This window comes from Triticum aestivum, chromosome 6A (assembly GCF_018294505.1).
Source record: "Triticum aestivum cultivar Chinese Spring chromosome 6A, IWGSC CS RefSeq v2.1, whole genome shotgun sequence".
Classification (NCBI taxonomy): Eukaryota; Viridiplantae; Streptophyta; class Magnoliopsida; order Poales; family Poaceae; genus Triticum; species Triticum aestivum.
Window position 1 is genome coordinate 508657651 of NC_057809.1, and position 26890 is coordinate 508684540.

Here is a 26890-nt window from a genome sequence, read left to right on the forward strand (position 1 = left end):
CCGGCGCGGTGTTCGGCTGGGGGCCAAACTTGGAGCCCTTGGGAGTCTTGCTCCCTTCGCGCCCGGAGTTCGGAAGGTCGCCTTGAGGCGCCTCCGGGACTATCTTCCCCCGGCTCGGTGCCCCTTGAGACAGTACCTCGACATCGTCCGTAGGGCGAGGAGAGGAGGCGGTTGGAAGTGTATCACTATTCATATCCGACGAGTCCAAGGAACCGTCCGACGAGGATACGTCGATACGGACCCGGGGCGGACTGCATAATCATATTAGACGTTAGGAGAAGCAGTGCAACAAAAGTATGCTATGAGTTACTCTGGTATCCGAATACTTATGACTTTGCCAGGGGCTTGGCCCTGAGTAACCACTCGTCTTCACCGTCGGCGGCGGCGGTGGAACAGTCCGGAAAGAGAGTCCTTCCCTTCCTGGACCCTTTGGCCTCCCCGGTTGGGGCGGCCTTCCTTTTCTTGTCTCCCCCGGCTGGAGGGGGAGAATCTTCACCTTCCTCCTCCTCGTTTTCATGGGAGGAGTGCGTCTCGGAGTTATCGGATGATGAGTCCGATACCACCTGGCGCCGGGAACTCTTTCGGGTTCTCGTGGCCTTCTTCTTGGTCTTCTCCGGCGCCTCATAAGGAGCCGCAGTCCGCATCTCCGTCAGGAGAGCGTCTGCAGGTTCTTCGGGCAGAGGGGCCGGACAGTTAATCTACTCCGATGTCTCCACCCAGTCCTGCCAAAGGAATGGGAGCTCAGACCCCGCACATGGTTAAGCTATGGGAAATAAATACCCTACCAGATGTACAGAACTTACCGGATTCGCAGGGCGCTTTGCGCTTAGCCCGCGGTCCTCGGTAAGAGAAGGGGGGACCTCGGCGCCCTTGAACAACACCTTCCAGACGTCCTTATGCGTCGTGTCTAAGAGCTCGCGTAGAGTCTGGTGCTGGGCCGGGTTGAACTCCCATAATTTGAAAGTCCCTTGTTGACACGGGAGGATTCGGCGGAAGAGCATGACCTGGACTATGTTGACAAGCTTGAGTTTCTTGCCTATCATGTTCCAGATACACTTCTGGAGTCTGTCCAGCTCCACCGATGAGCCCCAGGACAGGCCCTTCTCCTTCCAGGAAGTGAGCCGAGTAGGGACTCCGGATCAAAACTCGGGGGCCGCCGCCCAGTTGGTGTCGCGCGGCTCGGTGATGTAGAACCATCCCGATTGCCACCCCTTTATGGTCTCCACGAAGGAGCCCTCGAGCCATGTAACGTTGGGCATTTTGTCCACCATGGCTCCGCCACATTCCGCTTGTTGGCCGCCTACTACCTTCGGCTTGACGTTGAAGGTCTTCAGCCACAGGCCGAACGGGAGCCGGATGCGGAGGAAAGCCTCGCACACGACGATGAATGCCGAGATGTTGAGGATGAAATTCGGGGCCAGATCATGAAAGTCCAGCCCATAATAGAACATAAGGCCACGGACGAATGGATGGAGGGGAAACCCTAGTCCACGGACGAAGTGGGGGTTGAAAACCACCCTTTCGTAAGGTTCCGGGGTAGGGACGATCTGCCCCACGGCTAGCAGCCGGTGCGTGATATCCGCGGCTAAGTATCCGGCCCCACGTAGTTTTTTGATGTGTCCCTCTGTGACGGAGGAGACCATCCACTTGCCTCCCGCTCCGGACATGTTTGGAGAGAGTTGAGGAGAAGGATGTGGACTTGGGCGCTGGAGCTCGAGTGCGCGAGAATGGATGAGCAAGGAGGAAGAAGGCGTGAGTAGAAAAAGGTGAAACATTATCCCTTTATAAGGGCGGACGAAACTATGCGCCCCCACCAGCCTGGTAAAACTCGCTTATCCCCCAAGCACCATAATTGATGGCGCGGTTGGGTAACCCACGTCCGTATTGATGAGAATCCTGTAATAAAGGGTACACGATCTCTGCTTCGACAAGACGTGCCAAGGAAACCGCCTCGCGAAACATGCTGAGATTGGTTATGAAAAACGATTCGAATAAAGACCTGGCTGTGGTGTGATGTCACAATGCGAAATGCTTCGGCGGATTAGATTTATGAAAATATTATTCTCTGTACGGTTGTATGTGGAACTTGTTTTGCAGAGCCGGACATGATCCTCATGTTCAAAATCTTCTATGAACTATTCCGAGGAGGAACCCGCCTTGCAATGACGAAGACAATCTGCGCGCCGGACTCATCGTCATTGAAGCCTGGTTCAGGGGCTACTGAGGGAGTTATGGATTAGGGGGTATCCGGACAGCCGAACTATATCCTTTGGCCGGGCTGTTGGACTATGAAGATACAAGATTGAAGACTTCGTCCCGTGTCCGGATGGGACTCTCCTTGGCGTGGAAGGCAAGCTTGGCAATACAGATATGTAGATCTCCTTCCTTGTAACCGACTCTGTGTAACCCTAGCCCCCTCCGGTGTCTATATAAACCGGAGGGTTTTAGTCCGTAGGACAATAACAATCGTACCATAGGCTAGCTTCTAGGGTTTAGCCTCTTCGATCTCGTGGTAGATCAACTCTTGTACTACTCATATTATCAAGAACAATCAAGCAGGACGTAGGGTATTACCACCATCAAGAGGGCCCGAACCTGGGTAAACATTGTGTCCCCCGCCTCCTGTTACCATCTGCCTTAGACGCACAGTTCGGGACCCCCTACCCGAGATCCGCCGGTTTTGACACCGACAGTCATCGAAGGGAAAGAGATACTCTTCCTCTTCTGGATACCCAGACCCCCACACATCTGGATAGCGTGGGTTTTCTTGTCCGTCGAATATGCTTTCTTCACCGTTTGGGAGCGGATGGTGAAAATGTGCTTGAAAAGACCCCGGTGCGGTCGACACCCCAAGAAATTCTTGCACATCGACACGAACGCGGCAAGATATGTGATGGTGTTGGGAGAAAAATGATGGAGTTGGGCCTCGAAGAAATTCAAGAAACCCAGGAAAAAAGGGTGCGGAGGAAGCAAGAAACCACGGTCGACATGGGTGGCGAGCAGAACACACTCATCTGGTCGTGGCTGCGGCTCCCCCTCCCCCTCCGGCAACTGCGCAGCTTTATGGACGATCAGCCCAGACTCAGCCAACTCATCCAAATCTTCCTGCCGAATCAAGGATCGGATCCAATCGCCCTGGATCCAACTCGACGGCAGACCTGACAGCGACGACGATCCCCGAATCGTCTTCTTGCCTTTCGCCGCCCCTGTCGCCTCCGCGCGTTCCAGCGCCACCGTCTTTTCCTTCCCCATGGTGGCGGAGCGGCGGCGTCGAGAGCGGAGGAGCCGGATGCGGTGGACAGATTAAGGGAGAAGAAGGAGAATGAATGTGCACAGTGCAAGCGCCTCGGCCTCGTCACTTGTAAAGGCCCACTTCCGAGAGAATGGGTGTGCACAGTGCAAGCACCTCGGCCTCGTCACTTGTAAAGGCCCACTTCCGAGAGAATGGGTGTGCACAGTGCAAGCGCCTCGGCCTCGTCACTTGTAAAGGCCCACTTCCGAGTGGCTGACGCGCGGGCCTGGGCGATCCTGTCAAATCCCTCAATAGTCGCGTGCAGGATACGTGGCGAATAAGGTGGCGCAGAAATCGAAACGTTCCTGTTTATCCACCCCACTTACCACGGCGCGCTCCGCCCTGCGTGCTTCCCCAAAATTTCGAATCCCATAAAATCCAGGATGCGCCGTAACCAATCATGCCAAAGATTTTGCATCAAAATCAATACTCGACAGATGATGCTACAAATCCAATCGGCAACTTCTGAATCGATCAAGGCGACTGATATGAAGCCGAAGTTCCAACATAGACCTCCGTTGAAACATGGATAGTTGTGAAGCGCAAGGGACGAAGCAAGATCAAGTTCAACCTTCTTTTCACTTGGACCTCAATCAATTTGGGGGCTAATGATGATGATATAGACCCGGGGTAGGGTCATAGGCCTCACGTATACGTCCTATCCAAGGTCACTATCATAGATGCAAAGAAGCTCAAGAGACCACATGGAGGGTGTCGGTGTCAAAACCGGCGGATCTCGGGTTGGGGTTCCCGAACTATGCGTCTAGGATCGATGGTAACAGGAGACAGGGGACACAATGTTTACCTAGGTTCGGGCCCTCTCTATGGAGGTAATACCCTACGTCCTGCTTGATTGATATTGATGAATATGGGTGTTACAAGAGTTGATCTACCACGAGATCGTGATGGCGAAACCCTAGAAGCCTAGCCTGTATGACTATGGAAATGAATGTCTCCTTTCCGGACTAACCCCTCCGGTTTATATAGACACCGGGGGGATCTAGGGTTTACATAGAGTCGGTTACATAAGAAGGAATCTTCATAGTCGGTCGCCAAGCTTGCCTTCCACGCTAAGGGGAGTCCAATCCAGACTCAGGTATAGTCTTCGGCCTTCATGTCTTCACAGCCCATCAGTTCGGCCCATGGATAACAGGCCGGACGCCCGAGGACCCCTTAGTCCAGGACTCCCTCAGTAGCCCCTGAACTTGGCTTCAATGACGAGGAGTTCGGCGCGCAGATTGTCTTCAACATTGCAAGCCAGGTTCCCTTTTATCCAAACTTCAAGATAGTCTTCGGATGCGATGATAGTATCCGGACCTGTCACACACACCATACATAACCATAGAGAGAATATATATTTTTACACGAGTCTAATCCATTGACAGCTTCTACAATATGACATCACGTCTGTCCAGTCATAATTTCGGACCGTTTTTCATCCGCCGCTCCATGTTTCGAGACGTGGTTGCCATTGGCACGTCTTGTTGAAGCAGAGATCGTGCCCCCTTATTACGGGATTCTCATCAATACGGGCGTGGGTAACCCAACCGCCCCGTTCATACAGCCCTTGGGAATAGGCGAATCTTAAAGCGAGTGAGGAGGCGTTTCAATATTCGTTGCCTTTATAAGGGGATAAGGATTCCCTCTTCCTCCCTCACGCCCTCTCTCTGTCTTTCCAATCTCGAGCTCCAGCACCCAAGTTCTCATTTCCTTCCCACCCAAGCAACCATGTCCGGATCCGGAGGTCAGGGCAAGTGGATGGTTTCCTCCATCAAGGAGGAGAACATTACGGAGCTTCGGACGGCCGGATACTTGGCGAAGGAGATCACTCACCGCCTGCCGACCGAGGGACAAGTCGGCCCCACGCCAAAGCCCGCCGAGAGGGTGGTGTTACTCCCCCATTTCTTCCGCGGGCTAGGGTTTCCCACCCTTTCGTCCGCGGGCTGATGTACTATTACGAGATAGATTTCCATGATCTATCCCCGAATTCCTTCCTCAACATCTCAACATTTATCGTCGTGTGCGAGGCCTTCCTCCGCATCCAACCCCACTTCGGGCTGTGGCTCAAAGTCTTCAACGTGAAGCCGAAGGTGGTGGACGGCCAGCATGCGGAGTGTGGAGGAGCTATGGTGAGCAAGCTGTCCAACGTATCCTGGCCCAAAGGCACTTTTGTGGACACAGTGAAGGAGTGGCAGAAGCAGTGGTTCTACATCACAGAACCTCACGGCACCACCTGGGCCGTAGCTGCCGAATTCCGCTCCGGCGCCCCCACGCGACTCACCTCCTGGGTCGAGAAGAGTCCGGAATGGGGTTCCCCTGACGAGGTGATAGCGCTGCAGACGCGCGTTCAGAGCATGTCAACCAAGAAAGTCAAGCTCGTTGATGTGATCCAGGTGATGGTGGTTCACCGTATCATTCCATGCCAGCACCGAAGTCGTGCTCTGTGGGAGTTCAACCCAAAGAAGGATCAGACTCTGGTGAGGCTCTTCAAGACTACTAACGAAGGCGCATGGAAGTTGCTCTTTAAGGGCAACGAGAAGCCACCGGACACGGATTCAGACTGTGGTCACGATTGTAAACACCTCGCCAGTGAGGTATGCTATTTTTCGACGTATTCCCAACTTAATCATTTCAAGGAAGATATCTGATCTTATTATTGCATTTCCAGGACTGGATGGGGAGGGCAAAGCGGATCCAGTGTCCAGCTCCGCTACCTGAAGAACCGGTCATCCTGCGTCTAGCGAAGATGCTAGTAGCGGCGCCGGAGAAGAAGGCCAAGAAGAAGGCCAAGGGGGGCAAGGGTGGCCCCCGTTGCAAGGGCACTTCGGACGTGACGTCCGAAGACGACGAAGCCCATTCCTCTGTCCCTAAGGACAACAGCGAGGAAGAGGTGGAGGAGGAAAACAACCCTCCCCCCTGAGGAGAGGAAGAAGAAGAAGGCGGCTTTGGCGCATCCGGAGGCGGACACGCCCAAGAAGGGGAAGAGTGTCCCAGCGGTCAACACCGTGTGGGACGTTGATAGCAGTCCGGAGAGACACCCCCGCGATAAGCCCCAGGCCGCATCATAAGTGACACGGCTCTCTCATATGCACATCCAGCCCTTTCTCTTTTTGTTATGACATAGTTAATTGTGCTATTGTAGTCCGGCCCGTCACCTTACGTAGCGATCCTCATCTGGAGGTTCGTTGGCTCTGTCGTAGATGGCGAGCATGTCGCCACCGCCTGCTTATTCCCCCGGGGCCAGGGACAACACCGGGGTGTTATCCCGGAGGACCGCTCCGAAGCGGGAAGGAGCCCAGGACGCTGTCCAGGAGGCGCCACAGGGTGAGACCTCCACTGCCGGACACATGGGGGAGCCGATCCCCATGGAGATTGGCATAGAGGGCCATATCTAGTTTGGCTCTCAGCCGAATACGATTGCAGAGGCCCATATGGCTCCGGAGTTGGGCGAGCGGCCCCCTTTAAAGGAGGGGGATGCACAGCTTCCACTGGTGGCCCTTGTCCATCCAGGGGCGCCGGATAACCTGATGGAGGCGCTTCGAAGCGCCTTTGTCATGGACGAGCACCGTGTCCTTATGGGTGCGGTGATCGAGAAGATTCAGTCCGCCAAGAGTGGACTGAATGAAGCCTACAGCAGCCTGTTGACAGGTTTCGAGGTAAGAAAGATAAAAACCCCGTGTAGCCAGTAGCCCCTGAGACACTGTCCGGTGTTCGGCAAGAAGAACTGGATAGAGGATCAATTCTTCTGTTGTAGGAGACTAACGTAATATGTATGAATAAGCAGACGTCGCTATTGGCCACAACCTCCCATGCTGCTGAAGTCTCTGAGCTGAGGCAGAGGCTGGAGCAGACCAAGAACGAGCTCAGCGAGGTTAAGGTTCGGCTCCAGGAGAAGCAAGGTGAGTGACAACTTGCTGCGTATTTAGAAAGGATAGGCGCTGTATATTGACCGCTGGGTCGTGATATGTGCAGGAGCCGCGACTGAGGTCGAGGCCCTGAAGAAGGCCCTGGGCGAGGCCGAGGAGAAGGTTGTCCAGCAGCAAGTCGCCCGTAAGAAGTCCAAGGCCCGGGTCAAATAAATACAGCAGGAGCTCCAGGATGCGGTTAAGAAATGCGAAGCCTTGGAGCATGATGCATCGGTTCTAGAGACCAAACTTGCCAAGGCTCGTCGGAGCGCGGAGACCGCACGGAATGAGGCCCAGGCTGACCTCCAGGAGATCCAGGAGGCCAAGATGATCACGGCGGGTAAGGCATTTAAGATGCAAAGCAAGTATGCGGAGAAGCAATACCTTTTACTAACCCGGGTTCAAAGTTCCCCAGGAGAATTTGCGGATTTACCACGCAATGTATCAGACACCACGGAGTTCTACCGAGCCGAAGGAGGGGGTTCTACGGAGAAGCTATTCTAGTCGCAGTATGCGGTGCCAGAGCATCCTGGGTCCTTCACCGATTAGTTGAAACAGCTGGTGGAGCTGCATAGGGTGGCCAAACTACCCATGAAGGATTTCATAATCCGGCTATGGCCAACCGAAGCTATGCCAAGCAGCTACTTCGGACTCGTGAGGCGAATGGTGAGCGCCTGTGTTGGGATCTACGGTAGGGTGCGTCGACTGCAAAGTAAAATTTCCTACGCGTAGAACAACCAAGAACATGCTACAGGAGATGGATCCCAGTTCGTTACCACTAGACGCGCAGTGCCATGCAGTGGAAGAAGAGTTTGGGCAGCGCGTCCGCGTGGATCGTCTCCTCCTCGTCCGATCTCCCTCGTACAACCGGTGGTCGGTTCCCACGTACAGGTTCGCCGGAGCGGCGCAAGTGCACCGCCTCTAACGGTATCCGCACGTGCAGGAGGAACGTCGTGCGGCGGACTGCTAGGTCCGATCACACAACTGGCGGCAAGTGGAGGTGTCTATTCGCAACACATGCAAACCCTAGTGACAGCGCCGAAGTTTCAGCACCATGAGTGTGCCGCACCTCCATTATATATATAGGCGTCCGTCACGGGCTCAACACTTGGGCCTCGCGCGGACTCTAAAGACCATAAGTCTACTTGGCCACAATCCGAATACAGTTCGGATCACATCCGACCAGTGTCCTCGGATCCGACCTCGTAGGTTCCTTCCCTTAAGCGCGCGACCCCTTAGGTTCAAGTCGGCTTGGTCGCAGTTCGGATCACCCCCAAACTGCACGGTTGGCAGCGGCCTCTAGCAAGGTATGCTGAACACCAAGCAGACTATGAAGCTGGTTAGAGAACCTGTACATCACACTTCCATTCCTTTTGCCACACGATATATGTTGTCAAGCTCAAGGCGAGTCTGTCATCTTTGTGCTAGCCCGACCTCTTTCTTGTTCCAGTGATGCCGACCACAAACCGGATTATCTCATAATCCTTGTTGCATGGCCATGCTTATCCTGGTCGGATCACACGAGGGTCCCAGAGTATATCTCTCCTGATCGGAGGGGCAAATCCCGTCTTGCTCGACCATGTCTCATAGCATGGTTCTGGACAAACCTGAAACCTACCTTTATAACTACCCAGTTATGGAGTAGCGTTTGGTCGGCCCAAAGCAAGTCTGTCACCATCCCGAGTACATGCGTCAGCTCAGGTCTTAGGACATAGAACATATGAGACTCACATATGACATATCGCTGCGTCTCATAGATGGGTCTGTCCGACTCGGACCTTATCTCGACTTGGATCCGACTACGTCGAATCCGACCAGATCCTTCCAAGTCCATATTATCCGGTTAGCATCCAATGCTCCATGGCTAGTGAGACCAAGCCATCGACCGTGTCATATGCTAGTCTAGTTGGCTGCGCATCCATGCAGCCCTTTTGACTAGGGACCTTTTAGGACAGTCATCATACAATGCATAGTCCCACAAACAAGTCACGTACTTGCTGATACACATCACTGATAATGTCCAAGGACTATCTTTATTCATAAACACATAGGAAATATCATCATACATGATTGCCTCTAGGGCATATCTCCAATAGCCTGTCCGCGGCTGGACGTCGTCAAGCGCTCAGCCTGCATTGAAGGTGCGCGGATGGCCTTCGCCCGTGCAAGATGTGGTGGGCGAAGATGGACGCCGTAGAGGTGACCAGAGGGCCACCGGAGGGCAAGGAACACCGCACACCCAAACGGTATTTTGCAGACGTTTTGGATGGTTCTCGCCTTGCGGCAGCACAATGTTCACAGGATATTGTATTTGAATAAATGTATTAATGTTACCTTTGCCTTGTATTATGGGAACAAAGTGTTGGGTTACATAGTAATTTCAAAATTTTCCTACGCACACGCAAGATCATGGTGAGAGTGTTATCCACATACCCTCGTCGACCGAAAGCGGAAGCGTTATCACAACGCGGTTGATGTAGTCGTACGTCTTCACGATCCGACTGATCAAGTACCGAACGCACGACACCTCTGAGTTCAGCACACGTTCAGCCTGATGACGTCCCTCGAACTCCGATCCAGCCGAGTGTTGAGGGAGAGTTTTGTCAGCACGACGGTGTGGTGACGATGATGATGTTCTACCGACGCAGGGCTTCGCCTAAGCACCGCTACAGTATTATCGAGGTGGACTATGGTGGAGGGGGGCACCGCACACGGCTAAAAGATCAAACGATCAATTGTTGTGTCTCTAGGGTGCCCCTGCCCCTGTATATAAAGGAGCAAGGGAGGGTGCGGCAGGCCAAGAGAGAGGGCATGCCAGGAGGAGTCCTACTCCCATCGGGAGTAGGACTCCCCCCTTTCCTAGTTGGATTAGGACTTGGGAGGGGGAAAGAGGAGGGAGAGAGGAAGGAAGGGGGGGCGCCGCCCCCCTCTCCTTGTCCTATTCGGATTAGGGGGGGAGGGGGCGCGTCCCAGCCCTGGCCGCCTCTCCTCTTCTCTGTAAAGGCCCACTAAGGCCCATTAACCTCCCGGGAGGTTCCGGTAACCTCCCGGTACTCCGGTAAAATCCCGATTTCACCCGGAACACTTCCGATATCCAAACATAGGCTTACAATATATCAATCTTCATGTCTCGACCATTTCGAGACTCCTCGTCATGTCCGTGATCACATCCGGGACTCGGAACAACCTTCGGTACATCAAAACATATAAACTCATAATATAACTATCATCGAAACGTTAAGCGTGCGGACCCTACGGGTTCGAGAACTATGTAGACATGACCGAGACACATCTCCGGTCAATAACCAATAGCGGAACCTGGATGCTCATATTGGCTCCCACATATTCTACAAAGATCTTTATCGGTCAGACCGCATAACTACATACGTTGTTCCCTTTGTCATCGGTATGTTACTTGCCCGAGATTCGATCGTCGGTATCTCAATACCTAGTTCAATCTCGTTATCGGCAAGTCTCTTTACTCGTTCCATATTACATCATCCCGCAACTAACTCATTAGTCGCAATGCTTGCAAGGCTTAAGTGATGTGCATTACCGAGAGGGCCCAGAGATACCTCTCCGACAATCGGAGTGACAAATCCTAATCTTGAAATACGCCAACCCAACAAGTACCTTTGGAGACACCTGTAGAGCACCTTTATAATCACCCAGTTACATTGTGATGTTTGGTAGCACACAAAGTGTTCCTCTGGTAAATGGGAGTTGCATAATCTCATAGTCATAAGAACATGTATAAGTCATGAAGAAAGCAATAGCAACATACTAAATGATCGGGTGCTAAGCTAACGGAATGGGTCAATTCAATCACATCATTCTCCTAATGATGTGACCCCGTTAATCAAATGGCAACCCATGTTAATGGCTAGGAAACTTAACGATCTTTGATCAACGAGCTAGTCAAATAGAGGCATACTAGTGACATACTGTTTGTCTATGTATTCACACATGTATTATGTTTCCGGTTAATACAATTCTAGCATGAATAATAAACATTTATCATGATATAAGGAAATAAATAATAACTTTATTATTGCCTCTAGGGCATATTTCCTTCACAAAGCCTGTTTTGGAATGTAATATTGGTATGCTTTGAATTGTTTCCTCTTGTGCGGCCATTTTGTATGTAATCTAAGGGTTGGCCAGTCGTCTGCTTCTGCCCTCACGTAGGTAGTACGGAGGTGTTCGGGATGGAATCTAAACAATCTTGATCCAATTGTATGGTCCTTGAAGGAGTTGTTTAGCGCAACGAATAAGGCAATCAGACTGTACGGCTTAAATGCCCTCACTTAGCCATAGGAGTTTTATAATAAAGCGTAGGTGCAGCCCCTGGTTCGGACCAGGGGGCTGTCAGCATCTGATATGGAAGTGCCGATCTTTCGCATAATGCGGAAAAAATCTCCAACGATTTGTGACCCTCGAACAGCTGGCCGGCTCTCGCCATATCATGAGAGTCAGTTTTCGGCTTTCTCTACTGAGGTGCTCATCTGGTCAAGGCCAGGGCACAATCGCAGTAGTTCTCCCTTTACTACCCTAGCCGATTTAGTGGAACGTAGGGTAGCAAGCACAGGAGCCGGGCAACCCAACTATTGACCAAAGACATGATTCGGAGCCAATGTATATAATGCTAAATTTGGGCTACCGAACTTATCTTTAGGGATTGTTCGGACTTTGTTGCCGTATGCCCCTGGCAAATATGAAACGTACCAGGGTGTATGACTGCTAGGAAATAAGTAATATAAAGGAAAACAGAGGGAGAACAGAGATAGGATCCGGAGCCCGTGAACTTGGATCATGAACTATTTCCATTATAGTTGGGTTTATGCGTCCAAGCACATTGGTACAAGATAATGCAATAAGCAACTGGCTATTTGACATGCCATACCCGAAGGCGGATTGCGCGTGGGTCCTGAAAACGGTTAGCCTCTAGGGTTTCCCATGTACGCATGTGCTCCGTGTCAATCCGGTGTGTTTGTCCTTTGACGGGATCGTGAATCAGGTCGTCGAAGGAGGCCCCCGTAGGAGAAACCTGAAACAAGGGAAAAGAGATAGTAAAGTTATATGTGTGTCCGGGATCGGTCTGGCCGAACCGTGGATCCCGGGATAGCTTGTGCCTCCGTCGATGCCCATGGAATTTTGAGTGCGTAGTTATGGACGCGTGGTATGAATGCCACTACTTCATCGGGATTGGGATGGAGGCCGAATTGCTAATCGAGCTCTTGACGAGCTGCGTTGTCATGTTGCAGTGTAGTCCGGACCCTCTTAATGATGTCCAGGGGCTCGGCAGCCAGACTGTGGTGCTGCTTGAGAAAGCCGTTTTTTACCTCTGCTGCTAGGGCGGCGGTGCGCTCCTTTGTCCGGAGGGAGCGTTCTGTGTTTCCTTTGACTGTTATGACGCCGCGCGGACCGGACATTTTTAGCTTGAGATAAGCATAGTGTGGTACCGCGTTGAATCTAGCAAATGCGGTTCGTCCGAGTAGTGTGTGGTAGCCACTGCGGAAGGGGACGATATCAAAGATTAACTCCTCGCTTCGGAAGTTGTCCGGGGAACCAAAGACCACCTTCAGCGTGATTGAGCCCGTGCAGCGGGCCTCAACGCCTGGTATGACTCCTTTAAAGGTAGTCTTTGTGGGTTTGATCCGCGAGGGATTAATGCCCATCTTCCGCACTGTATCCTGATAGAGCAGGTTGAGGCTGCTACCGCCCTCCATTAGGACTCGTGTTAGATGAAATCTGTCGATGATTGGGTCGAGGACCAGTACGGTTGAACCGCCATGCCGGATACTAGTTGGATGATCTCGACGATCAAAGGTGATCGGGAATGACAACCACGGATTGAATTTTGGGGCGACTGGCTCTACCGCGTAGACGTCCCTAAGTGCTCACGTGTGCTCCCTTTTGGGGATGTGTGTAGCGTATATCATGTTCACCATTTTGACTTGAGGGGGGAATTTCTTCTGCACTCCGGTGTTCGGCTGCCGGGGCTCTTCGTCCTCGTCCTCACTTTGTGATCCCTTTTGTTTGTTTTCGGCATTTAACTTGCTAGCCTGTTTGAAAACCCAACAGTCTCTGTTGGTGTGATTGGCTTGTTTGTCTGGGGTACCATGTATCTGGCACGGACGATCGAGTATGCGATCCAGGCTGGATGGTCCCTCGCTGTTCCTTTTGTAGGGCTTCTTTCGCTATCCGGACTTGGAGCCGCTGAATCCGGCGTTAATGGTGGTGTCATCGGTGTTGTCGCCATTGCTTCGGTGTTTGTGTCTGTTGCGCCGGATCTTTCCGGAGCTGTTCTTGGCCTCGGAAGGGCCTGTCTCACTGGTTGTGCTTTTGCTACGAGCCAGCCAGCTGTCCTCTCCCGCGCAAAAGCGGGTCATGAGTGCCGTGAGGGCTGCCATGGACTTCAGCTTTTCTTGGCCGAGGTGGCGTGCTAGCCATTCGTCACGGATGCTGTGTTTAAAGGCCGCTAGGGCTTCGGCATCCGGACAGTCAACGATCTGGTTCTTTTTGGTTAGGAACCTAGTCGAGAATTTTCTGGCTAATTCTCCAGGTTGTTGAACTATGTGGCTTAAGTCATCGACATCGGGTGGCCGGACATATGTATGTTGGAAGTTGTCAAGAAAGGCCTCTCATAGGTCCTCCCAGCTGCCGATGGAATTCTCGGGTAGGCTATTCAGCCAGTGTCTGGCTGGCCCCTTGAGTTTTAGTGGGAGCTATTTGATGGCGTGGAGGTCGTCTCCCTGGGCCATGTGGATGTTGAGAATAAAGTCCTCAATCCATACTGTGGGGTCGGTTGTTCCGTCGTATGATTCAATATTGACGGGCTTGAACCCCTCGGGGAATTCGTGATCCAGCACCTCATCTATGAAGCATAGAGGGTGTGCGGCGCCTCTATATCGGGCCGCATCACGGCGCACCTCCGATGGAGTGCGTGTGCGGTTATCGCCCTGGGTGTGACTAGGTTTGTCACGCCCGAATAGGTAGCCGTCATCCCGAGTCAGGAAGCGTCCTCGCGATCCGTAGATTGATCTGGTGTGTTCTGCTCTACTGTCCAGCTCCTGCCGAAGGTCGTGTGTTTGGTCCCAAGCTGTTCTGTCCTTGTTTTTGTGAGGTAGTGGGGCGAACTGTTGTTCAGCCTGAGTTACCGCTTTATCCCGGCCGCGGGGTGGTCGGTCCGCCGCACTATCCCGACCGCGTGGTGGTCGGTCCGCATTGTGTGAGGGAGGTATGGGATTTAGTGCCTCCCCATCGAACTGAGGTAGCATTCTACGCTTTGGGTAACTCTTGGCTGGGCGCTTGAGGTTGTATTCTTCGGCTGGCAGGACATCATTCCACCTATCAATGAGCAGGTCTTGATCGGCTTGAAGCTGTTGTTGCTTCTTCTTCAGGCTTCTTGCGGTGGCTATTAGCCGGCACTTGAAGCGCTCCTGCTCGAGGGGTGCCTCAGGCACGATGAAGTCCTCATTGCCGAGGCTCTCATCATCCTCGGAGACTGGACTATAACTATCATCGTCTGGGTCATTGGGCATGGTCTGATTATCAAGGTTGTCTTGCCCGTTGTCTTGTTCCTCATGTTCGGATGCAGCCCCGACAGGGTCTTCGTTGTTTTCTGCGACGCCCGGAGTACTATTCTCTCCGGTGCCAGTATTTCCTTCATTTGAGTGACGAGGCTTAGAGCGGCGTTTAGGGCACCGGCACTTGGACTATGTCTCAAAAGGTTTATTCGCAACTGGATTTCCTTTGTCATCGTTGCTAGCTTTTTTAGGTGTGTCGACCATGTGCACATCGTATACGAAGAGGTCGCTGTCCAACATCGTCGTCCATACCGTCGATACCGTCGATGTCCATACCGTCGATGTCTTTGGAGCCGTAATCGAGCATGTCGGTTAAATCATCGAAAGTGGCTATGAAGTGGCTGGAGGGTGGGAAACAAAATTTCCCATCATCAGCCTCTGGCTCGAACCGAACATAGTTCGGCTGTGAGTCCTTCTCCAAGGACAAGTTCTTTAAAGAGTTTAGCACATCACGCAAGGGTGAGTGCAAGAAGATGTCTGCAACGCTAAATTTGAAAATCGATAACCGATCCAACTCGGTGTCCGCAGGCGTACCCAATTCAAAACTCGTAGCCGGAGACGAGTCTGGAGTTCCATTGACGTAGATATCACGGGGTGTCGAGTCCGTGTGCGTCTCCAATGCTGGGGACTCTGTGGCTTCGGATGGCATGATTTGCTCCGGTTCTAAGGCCGTTGCAGCAGCAGGGACCATCCGCTGGATGTGATCCGGTGACAGATTTAGGTCCTGTTCATCGGAGCGAGGGGGAGCGATCACTGCGGTCTCAAATCCATTGAAGATCAAGTCTGCACGGATATCCGCGACATAGTTCAAGCCTCCAAACCTGACCTGGTGGCCAGGGCGTAGCTATCGATCTGCTCCAGATGGCCAAGCGAGTTGGCCCGCAGTACGAAGCCGCCGAACACGAAAATCTGTCCGGGGAGGAAGGTTTCTCCTTGGACAGCGTCACTGTAGACGATTGAAGGAGACATCGAACCTTTCATGGACGGCACAGTGGAACTCTCAATGAAAGCACCAATGTCGGTGTCAAAACTGGCGGATCTCGGGTAGGGGGTCCTGAACTGTGCGTCTAGGATCGATGGTAACATGAGACAGGGGACACAATGTTTACCCAGGTTCAGGCCCTCTCTATGGAGGTAATACCCTACGTCCTGCTTGATTGATATTGATGAATATGGGTGTTACAAGAGTTGATCTACCACGAGATCGTGATGGCTAAACCCTAGAAGCCTAGCCTGTATGACTATGGTAATGAATGTCTCCTTTCCAGACTAACCGGAAGGACTAACCCCTCCGGTTTATATAGACACCGGGGGGATCTAGGGTTTACATAGAGTCGGTTACATAAGAAGGAATCTTCATAGTCGGTCGCCAAGCTTGCCTTCCACGCCAAGGGGAGTCAAATCCGGACTCAGGTATAGTCTTCGGCCTTCATGTCTTCACAGCCCATCAGTCTGGCCCATGGATAACAGGCCGGACGCCGGAGGACCCCTTAGTCCAGGACTCCCTCAGAGGGCCCAACAAAGATGTCGAGTGAAATCCACTCAACCAATCAGCTACTCGGAGACCCCTCCTTCCTGAAGTCGCTCGACCAATCGACCACTCAACCATACAAGAATCCACTCGACCTATTGAAGACCAGGAGTCATCTGGAACGGCAACGGGCAAGCGTTCACTCTGTAATCTTTAAGGCAATTCAGGCATTTAAGGCTGGCATTACCGGTAACGCCTCATCTTTATGTACATTGAACCCTGTGTAACGGAGGGGAGCTGGGGTCCTGGCGCACTCTATATAAGCCACCCCTCCTCTAGGATAAGGGTTCGCACCCCCTATAACACACACACACACAACCCAGTCGACCACCTCCAGGCACCGAGACGTAGGGCTGTTACTTCCTCTGCGAAGGGCCTGAACTCATAAAACTCATGTGTACAACTTCGCCATAGCTAGGATCTTGCCTCCTCACACCTACCCCCATTCTACTGTCAGTCTTAGATCCACGACAATTCCTTCATAGACTCACTGGTCGGTGAGGAGTTGGATGAGATTCATCATGTAATCGAGTTAGTTTTGTCAGGGTTTGACCCCTACTATCCACTATGTTCTAAGATTGATGTTGCTATGACTTTGCCATGCTTAATGCTTGTCACTTTGGGCCCGGGTGCCATGATTTCAGATCTGAACTGTTTATGTTATCACCATTATATCCATGTTCTAGATCCGATCTTGTAACTTATAGTCACCTACTACGTGTTATGATCTGGCAACCCCGGAGTGACAATAGTCGGGACCACTCCCGGTGAAGACCGTAGTTTGAGGAGTTCATGTATTCACCGTGTGTTAATGCTTTGTTCTGATTCTCTATTAAAAGGAGGTCTTAATATCCCTTAGTTTCTAATAGGACCCCTTTGCCACGGGAGGGTAGGAAAAAAGATGTCATGCAAGTTCTTTCCATAAGCACGTATGACTATTTACCGAATAAATGCCTATATTATATTGATGAACTAGAGCCAGTGCCGTATCATCCTAGGTTATAACTGTCTCATGATGAATATCATCCAACAAGTCACCGATCCAATGCCTACGAATGTATCTTATATTGTTCCTGCTAAGTTACTACTGCTATCATCACTGTTACACTTGCTACAAAATTACCGCTATCACTGTTACACTTGCTACAAAATTACCGCTATCACTGTTACCGTTACTATTGCTGCTATCACCACTATCAAAACTATCATATTACTTTGCTACTGATTACTTGCTGCAGATAATTAATCTCCAGGTGTGGTCGAATTGACAACTCAACTGCTAATACCTTCAAATATTCTTTGGCTCCCCTTGTGTCGAATCTATAAATTTGGGTTGAACACTCTACCCTCGAAAACTTTTGTGATCTCATATACTTGTGGGTTATCAATTATTTCTTTGAATCACTTTTATCCTGAGTTCACAACACTTTATCATTTGTTCAAGATTATGCTAGGTAGCATTCCACATAAAAAATTAACTTTATTTTATCATCTACCCACTCGAGAATGAGCAGGGATTAAGTTTGGAGATGATGACACGTCTCAAATGTATCTACAATTTTTGATTGTTTCATGCTATTATATTGTCAGTTTTGAATACTATTATAGCAATTTATATTATTTTTATGGAATAACCTATTAATTCATTGACTAGAGCTAGTAACTATTTTATACATGTTTTTGACTTCAAGGGTGGACCCACACCACTACGCTATGTGCCCCAGCCCCCTGCGCATCGCCTTTTGCCCATTCTTTTGCCTATAAATCCTAAAAACCGAGAAACCCTCGGTACCAATTTTGTCTGATGTTTTCTGCCACCGCAAGTTCCTGTTCCTAAGAGACCCAATCTAGAGGCCTGTTTTGGCACCCTGCTGAAAGGGGAATCCACCATCAGAGGCTTCTTCATCAATCTTGCTGCCTTCATGACCATGTGCGAGTAGTTCCCCGAGGACCTTAGGGTCCATAAGAGTAGCTAGATGGCATCCGCTCTCCCTTGTGATTAAATACAAAGTTCTCCTTAGCTGCTTGACATGATCATGATCCATATGGTGTAATCGGTGTTGTGTTCGTTGGGATATGATGAATTTTCACTTTATGATCAGATTGTTCATTGATTTTTTATTGAATCTCTTGAAGTTTCTTTGTTGTATAATTAAGTAGCTATGTATGCTCCCCGATCTATTTCTTGTATTTGGCCAAGATTGATGGGTAGTTCATCAGAGGGAGTGGTGCATAATAGTGGGTTCAATCTTGTGGTGATTCATCATCCCAGTGGCAAAAACAAAACAAACACGTATTGTATTGTTGCCACTAAGGATAAAATGATAGTTTCCTTATCACACATGGATGATAGTTTTACTGTCTACATTATGTCGTCATGCTTATTGCAATGCTCCGTTGTCATAAATTAATACTTTGAGATGCATTATAGATATCGGTCTTGTCGTGGAGTATTAGTTGTACATGTAGTTGGATAACAATCTACATATCACAGACATAATGCCTACATGATATTGTACCATGAATGATCATAGTCATAACCATAAATTACAATTTAATCGTTGCTCAACTGTAATTTGTTCACCACACCACACTTGTATGCATGGGGAGATGCCACTAGTGAACCTATGGACCCGGGGGTCCATTTTCTTTACTGAAAACATCACCAAAAATATTATTCTTTGTTGTATTGTTTTGTTTATTTTACCTATCTAGACATTTCCACCATACCATGCAATTTAATCTTGTAATTAGCAAGATAAGAAGCTTGACAACCTTCTTGAAGTGTTAGGAGGAAAGTTTGTATTGTGTTCTGTGTGGAGGTACCTGTGACTTTGTATACTGGAAGAACACCTTCTGATTCAATAAACCTTGTTTCTCTACTGAGAGAAATACTTATTGCTAGGTTACTTCACCCTTATACTTGAGATTTACCCAACTACTCTTACAAGAGAGCAAGCATGCATCATGGTCATGATTATGCAAATCTGCCTCAAAGTTTGTGAGAAAAGCCACTTAACTCTTGATTGTTTCTTTGCCGAGATTATAAACACAATCATCTCTGAAGAATCAACAACGCCACAACAACAAAAGGATGCGTGATCGAGTTTTAGAGTTACATGTGTCCAATAAATCTTAAGCCAATCTTCTTCTATGTTGCGGAATTTATCTTCCCACGATGATAATCATGAAATTCTAACTTCATGTCTTAGTGTTATACTTTTTGCACAAACATTATGGCATTAAACTCATCCTCTTCATCACATCCACAAAGATTGAAAATAGTATCAAGTATCAATTTCTAAGGTCCGTTTCCATTTGTTCTTCTTTGTTGCCAATGTACTAGTGGACAGTCTCTAGCCAAATATTCTAATACACCCTGGAACTTTTGCCTTCCAAATACTATGGCCATCAACATCATTTGTAGGAAGGAGACACCGTGGGTCAATTTGTCTTTGGATATTAGCAACCAATCTATATGCACTCCTGACCATAAATATGCATCACCTCTCAAAATGCCAAGACAAACATTCCTCGATCTCCGAAGACGACAACTTGATATTGCATATTGCATTATAACATCAAAAGAATCACCTTCAAATTTACGCATCACTTTCTAGGCGAGCGCTGAGGCCATCAGGATTTTCACTTATGCTACCATGTGGACCTTTCTCTTCTGGCATGCTTAGTTTTTTCTACTTTAAGCGACTGCATGCATGTGTACTGCAGGTGTATGGTGAGTGGGCCTATTGGTGGACTGCAATGCAGTCATAACAGGTGTGGGCACGCTGAGGAGGTGAGCGATGTATTGATCCTGATTGTTTTGGATGGTGGGTCGGTTCGCTTGAGTGTGTGACCACTGTGGGTTCCTTTTGGGTGGCAATTCTGTATGTGTGTACCCGTGATGTGTTCCACCCCTTTGAAGTGGGACTGGTGCGGTATGGGCCGCCGTTTAGTGGTTCATTGATTTGGGGTATATTTGTCATTATGACTTTGATTGTTCATGTGATGGGCTTCAACTGCGTTCTCCTTCGGTGGGAGGAGGTTTTTTCTCCATTAGCATGTTCTTGCTGATGTTTCGCTGACCTCCTTTCTTCTTTGGGACACGCTGGGCGGTCAATTGCTGCCTAGTCGATGCCCTTGTGCGCCTGGTTACTGTATTCCTAGTGGGTGTCAGCGGTGGCGGCGGTTTGGTGTCGGTGGGCATTGTCGTCGTTGTTTGCTGGCTGCTTTCTTCTGCTTCCTCATGTTCTTCGGTGTGTGTTGCTTGCATGTGGTTGTATTTGATGGGGAGATTCTGAGATAGGGGGTTTGTCAGATTTTTTTGCCATGGTAATGTGCTTGCTATGGGAGTGGGCGGTCCTTCTTTCTAATAGATTTTGCCAATTCTGTATTTTTTTACAGTGAGTAGGTGCGTGGACACTCAGGCATGAGTGGACATGCCGTATAATGGGATGATTGTTGTTGCTGCCTTGTGGGTCCAGTCTTCGCAGGGGTTCCTTCGCCTGTTCTGAGTATTGTTATTTTTTTGCCTGATCGTGCTTTATTTTGTAGTTCATTTTTCTGTGATGTTCATGTTTTTAGGCATGGTTGTTAGGTTGTGATGGCTGAAAAGATGGGCAACCATGTTCGGCTGTTAGAAAACTGCATGGGATTGGTGTTGGCGTGTGTGTTTTGCATGCTTGGTGCTACATGGATTCTTCTTCCTAGATAAAGTCTCTAGCTATCTCCTCATCCATAACATAGCCCTCAGGTATCTTAGGCAATTCAAATCTAGGAGAGCTAGGTCTAATAGGTGTATTATAATTCTCAGTTTCAAAGACTTCATCAGTTTTAGTAATTTCATCAGTTTCAACATTCTAATTGTCTTTAGCTCTAGCAAGTTGTTCATCAAGAAATTCACCTAGTGGAACATTATCATCAAGCAAGGTACTAGCATCATTCATAGTAGAAGCAACATCATCAATAACTTGCGACATATCAGGATTAATAGCATGTGGTGGCGTTGCAAGTCTATTCAGAACAGAAGGTGAATCTAGTGCAAAGCTAGATGGCAATTCCTTACCCCCCTCGTATTAGAGGGGACGATCTTGGTTCTTGGATCTTTCAGATTCTTCAAAGTGATCAATAAATATAAATCCCAAGTGACTCAACAAATATAGTTGTGCTCCCCGGCAACGGCGCTAGAAAAAGGTCTTGATAACCCACAAGTATAGGGGATCACAATAGTTTTCGAGGGTAGAGTATTCAATCCAAATTTATTGATCCGACACAAGGGGAGCCAAAGAATATTTGCAAGTATTAGCAGTTGAGTTGTCAATTCAACCACACCTGGAGATTTAATATCTGCAGCAAAGTGATGAGTAGCACAGTAATATGATAGCTCTGATAGCAGTGGTAACAATAACAATGGTAATGGTAACATCAGTAACAGTTTTGTAGCAGTCGTAACAGTAACAATAACAATAGTAACTTAGCAAGAGCAATATGTGGAAAACTCGTAGGCATTGGATAGCAATAGTAACTTAGCAAGAGCAATATGCGGAAAACTCGTAGGCATTGGGTCGGTGAATTTGTTGGATTATATTCATCATATAATAGTCATAACCTAGAGCGACACAGAACTAGCTCCAGTTCATAAATATAATGTAGGCATGTATTCCGTAAATAGTCATACGTGCTTATGGAAAAGAACTTGTATGACATCTTTTGTCCTACCCTCCCGTGGCAGCGGGGTCCATAAGGAAAGTAAGGGATATTATGGCCCCCTTTTAGTAGAGAACGAGACAAAGCATTAACACATAGTAAATACATGAACTCCTCAAACTACGGTCATCACCGGAAAGTATCCCAATTACTGTCACCATGGGGTTTACGGATCATAACACGTAATAGGTGCATATGGCTTGCAAGATCAGATCTAGAAAATAGATATAATGATGAAAATATAAATGGTTCAGATATGAAATCATGGCACTCGGGCCCTAGTGACAACTGACAAGCATTAAGCATAGCAAAGTCATAGCAATATGAATCTCAAAACACAGTGGATACTAGGGATCAAGCCCTAACAAAACTAACTCGATTACATGATGAATCTCATCCAACTCCTCACCGACCAGCGAGCCTACGAAGTAATTACTCACTCCCGGTGGGGAGCATCATGGAATTGGTGATGAAGGAGGGTTGGTGATGACGTAGACCAAAGATTCCCCTCTTCGGAGCCCCAAACGGGCTCTAGATCCGGCCACCGATGAAGAACAGGAGGTGGTGATGGCTCCGAATCATAAAGCGCGATGAAACTTCCTCCCCTATTTGTTCTGGAAAAATAGGATTTTATAGAGTTGGACTTAGGATCAGCGGAGCACCGAGGGGCCCACAACCCACCAGGGCACCCCAGAGGGGGTGGGCGCGCCCTGGTGTCTTGTGGGCATCTGCCCCCAGTGGGTCTTGGCTCCATAATTTATTTTATATTCCAAAATAATCCTCCAAAAAGTCTCATCCAAATCCGAAACTTTTATAACTGCACAAAAACAACACCACGGTAGTTCTGCTGAAAACTGCGTCAGTCCGGGTTAGTTTCATTCAAATCATGCAAATTAGAGTCCAAAATAAGAACAAAAGCGTTAGGAAAAGTTGATACGACGAAGATGTATCATTCCTCCCCTTTGAAGTGGGACTGGTGCGGTATGGGCCCGCCAATCGGTGGTTCGTGGATTTGGGGTATGTTTGCCGTTATGACTTTGACTGTTCGTGGAATGGGCTTCAACTGTGTTCTCCTTCAATGGGAGGAGGGTTTGTCGCCATTAGCCCATTCATGTTGATGTTCCGCTGACCTCCTTACTTCTTTGGGACACGCTGGGTGGTCGATTGCTGCTTGGTTGGTGCCCCCGTGCGTCTGGTTGCTGTTGTCGTGGTGGGTTTGGCCGTCCGCGGCGGCGGCGGACATGGTCATCGTTGGTCGCCCACTGCTTTCTTCTGCTGCCTCTTGTTCTTCAGTGTCTGTTGCTTGCATGTGGTCATATTTAATGGTGAGATTATGAGATAGGGGGTTTGTCTGATTTATTTTGCCATGGTAATGTGCTTGCTATGGGAGCGGCCAGTCCTTCTTTCTGATAGATTTTGCTAACTCTGTCTTTTTTACAGCGAGTTGGTGCGTGGACACTCAGGCCTAAGTGGATATGGTATATATTGGGATGATTGTTGTTGCTGCCTTGTGGGTTCAGTCTTCGTAGGTGTTCCTTCCTTTATTCTGAGTATTGTTATTTTTTCACCTGATTGTGCTTTATTTTGTAGTTCATTTTTCCTGTGATGTTCATGTTTTAGGCATGGTTTTTGGGTTGTGATGGTTGAAAAGATGGGCAACCACGTCCAGCTGTCAGAAAACTGCACGGGATTGGTGATGGCGTGTGTTTTTGCATGCTTGGTGCTGCAGGGATTCTTCTTCCTATATAATGTTGTTACAATTCATGCTTTGCCGGTGGTCCCTAATCGGCTTGATGGTATATGTTTCACTCATTTTGTTCCCAACCTATTCATAGTAGATATGCACATTGGGTTGGATTGATCACACGTTGCTTATTGCCGATCCATTTCCACCTATGCATCATCTGTTTGTGGAACCGTTCTTCCTGCGTCATTGGTTTTTTTAAGCGATTCATACGTCATTCATTGGTACTTTTGGATTTACTGCCATGACTCTTCCTATTGGGTTCGTCCGTACTTTCTTCTCACGGGTCGAGCCTGCCTAAAATCGCTTACAAATTAGGCGGCGAGAAGGCGTGGCGGAGCACGCCGTCCCTTCTAGTAGAAGTAAATTAGTGTTCCGTTCTCACTTACGTGGTTCCATTAGTTGGTTGACCCACCGAAGTCTAGACCTCTTGATGAAATTTGCTCATTTGAGCCCCTCTTTCCTCAGGATCCATCGGTCTCTCTGGATTTGGATACCATTTCTGAATTTCGATCTTCTTCATCAATTGATGAAGTTATTTAGGGGTTCTTTGCATTTTTTGGTTTGCAATTATCCATTGGTCTACTTGGTTTTGGATAACTTTTACCATTTCCGATCCTCTTCATTAGTTGACGAAGTTTTTCTTATGGGTTCTTTGCATTGTTTGGTTTGCAATTATCCATTGTCTCCTTGGTTTTGGATATTTTTACCATTTTCGATCCTCTTCGCTAGTTGATGAAGTTTTTTAAGGGGTTTTTTGCATTGTTTAGTTTGCAGTTGCATCAGAAGGCCGTCGAATTTTTTAAAAAAATTGGAGAAAAGAAGGCCGTAAGTGGATAGTCTCTGCTTGGTCTCTGGCCCATCTGGCTGCCATAATTTGGTCTGGCCCAATTCGTGTCGCTGGTCAAACTCTAGGGGCACGTCAGCTTCAGGGCACGTCAAAGGAGCTTGATCCCGCTTCTCGCCTCCATCATCTCCGCTCGTCAAACTCAACGGGACGCACGCAACGCGACGACCATGGCCGCAGCCTCCACGAAGTCCGACCGCGCGGCCCTCCTCAAGGCCTTCGACGAGGCCCGCACCGGCGTCCGCGGCCTCGTCGAGTCCGGCGTCTCCACCGTCCCCGACCTCTTCGTCCACACCAACCCCTATGCCTCAGTCCAGCTTGCTCCCCCGGGCGTCTCCATCCCCGTCGTTGACCTTTCCCTCCCCGCGCACGTCGCTGCCGCCGCCGCCGCGGCGGCCGCCCGCGACTGGGGCTTCTTCCACCTCGTCAACCACGAGGTCCTTGTCCCCTCCGGCCACCCCGCGAGGGCCCTCACCGCGGTGCGCGCCTTCAACGAGCTCCCCGCCCCCGAGCGCGCGGCGCACTACGGCCGGGCCTTGTCGGGCGGGGTTAGCTACTCCTCGAACGTCGACCTGTTCCTGTCCCCCGCGGCGAGCTGGCGCGACACCGTCCAGGTGTTGTTCGGGCCTACGCCGCCCAACGCCGAACGCATACCGTCGGTGTGCCGCTCTGAAGTCATCGAGTGGGAAGCGCACGCCGCCGCGGTGGCCCGCGCCGTGATGGCGCTGCTCTCACAGGGGCTCGGGCTCGGGGATGCGGCGCTGGAGGAGACCTCGTGCCTGGAAGGGAAGCTCATGGTCTGCCATTACTACCCGGTGTGCCCCGAGCCTGAGCGCACCATGGGCTTAGTCCCGCACACCGACCCCGGCGTGCTCACCGTCCTTGAGCAGGATGGCGTTGGTGGTTTGCAGGTGAAGCACACGAATGGGGACGGGGAGAGCTTCTGGGTGGACGTGAGGCCTGCACCGGGCGCGCTTGTGATCAATGTCGGGGACCTCTTGCAGGTATAATGTCGAGGGATTCGGTAACAACTTTGTTCAGTTACATTTGAATTATCTAAAGCACGCACGCTACCAATTCAGCTCAATCTGATTTAGGGACAGGAGGACAAATACTTGGGAGTGCGCATCTCTTATGAAAACTGGAAAGGCGATGGTTTGAATTTCAGAAATGCTAAAAATCTGACGTTGAAATTTTAGCCATGGTAAATCGAACGTTTTTCATGGCAATTTATGTTGACGTGAGGATGGTAATTTGAACCCATTGCTTGAATTTTGTTACTTTCTTCGTCTCATGTAAATTGACGCTCAAACAGATGTATCTAGACGTACGGAGGGAGTACTTTACAGCTCAACGCGATTCAACTCAACATTTCACTTGAGTTGGATATGATGTCTTATTAGTGGTAGATAGTAAGCGGGAATAGTCAATGGATTATTGCTTTCAGGATCACATTAATAATGGATTTGTACCAGTTTCATAATGTCATCACTGCATCTAATCTGTTTATTAATTATTACACCATTCTTTCATCAGATAATGTCAAATGATAAGTACAAGAGCGTCGAACACAGGGTGGTGATGAATTCGGGTGAAGAAGCTAGAGTTTCACTTGCTGTCTTTTTCAATCCTGGAAAGCGAGGGGAATCAGTTTTGTATGGGCCATTGCCAGAGCTGGTTTCTACAGAAAACCCACCAAAGTACAGGCGTTTCGCGATGCCTGAGTTTTTGGGGGCCTTCTTCAAACGAGACCTTGCTAGCAAAGCTCTACTTGAGCACTTCAAACTGTGAGATGAATCAAACGCCACCAAACAATGTTTAAGCTTGTGTACGTGTAAGTTTTACAGTATGTAGCCATCCCAGTGCCAGTGATGTTCTGTGAGATTGCGGTACAATTATTCTACCTTACACAGTGCATGCTTCTATCTGTTTCATTGTTTCTCCATAGTCGTACATCCCAAATTAAATGCTAGTTTTATTTTTCATTGTGTAAGCATCACATGTTTCAGGCATGTAATTATCAAATGGACCAAAATGTACACTGTATGTTGTATATTATTTCTGCAGCTACCATCACTGGACCAACTGGCCTGAGAAAGTTTGCTATACATATTTTTGTATCTGTCATCCCTAAAAGAGCAAAAGATAACTCGGCATCTTGACGCACATGTTAATTTCTACAGTAGTTACTACTCCATCCGTTCTGAATTATTTGTCGCAGAAATGGATGTATCTAGCTGTATTTTAGTTCTACATACATCCATTTCTGCGACGAC

The 26890-nt window shown here is 49.2% G+C and overlaps 1 protein-coding gene across 1 annotated transcript; it reads left to right on the forward strand.

Annotated features, from left to right (window-relative positions):
- Positions 1 to 24755: 24755 nt before the first annotated feature.
- LOC123130856 (1-aminocyclopropane-1-carboxylate oxidase homolog 4) lies at positions 24756 to 26690 on the forward strand. Its single transcript, XM_044550651.1, has 2 exons — positions 24756 to 25618; positions 26151 to 26690. Exons 1-2 carry the CDS (start codon positions 24785 to 24787, stop codon positions 26403 to 26405), a joined length of 1089 nt encoding a protein of 362 aa, XP_044406586.1. The 5' UTR covers positions 24756 to 24784; the 3' UTR covers positions 26406 to 26690.
- The last annotated feature ends 200 nt before the right edge of the window (positions 26691 to 26890 follow it).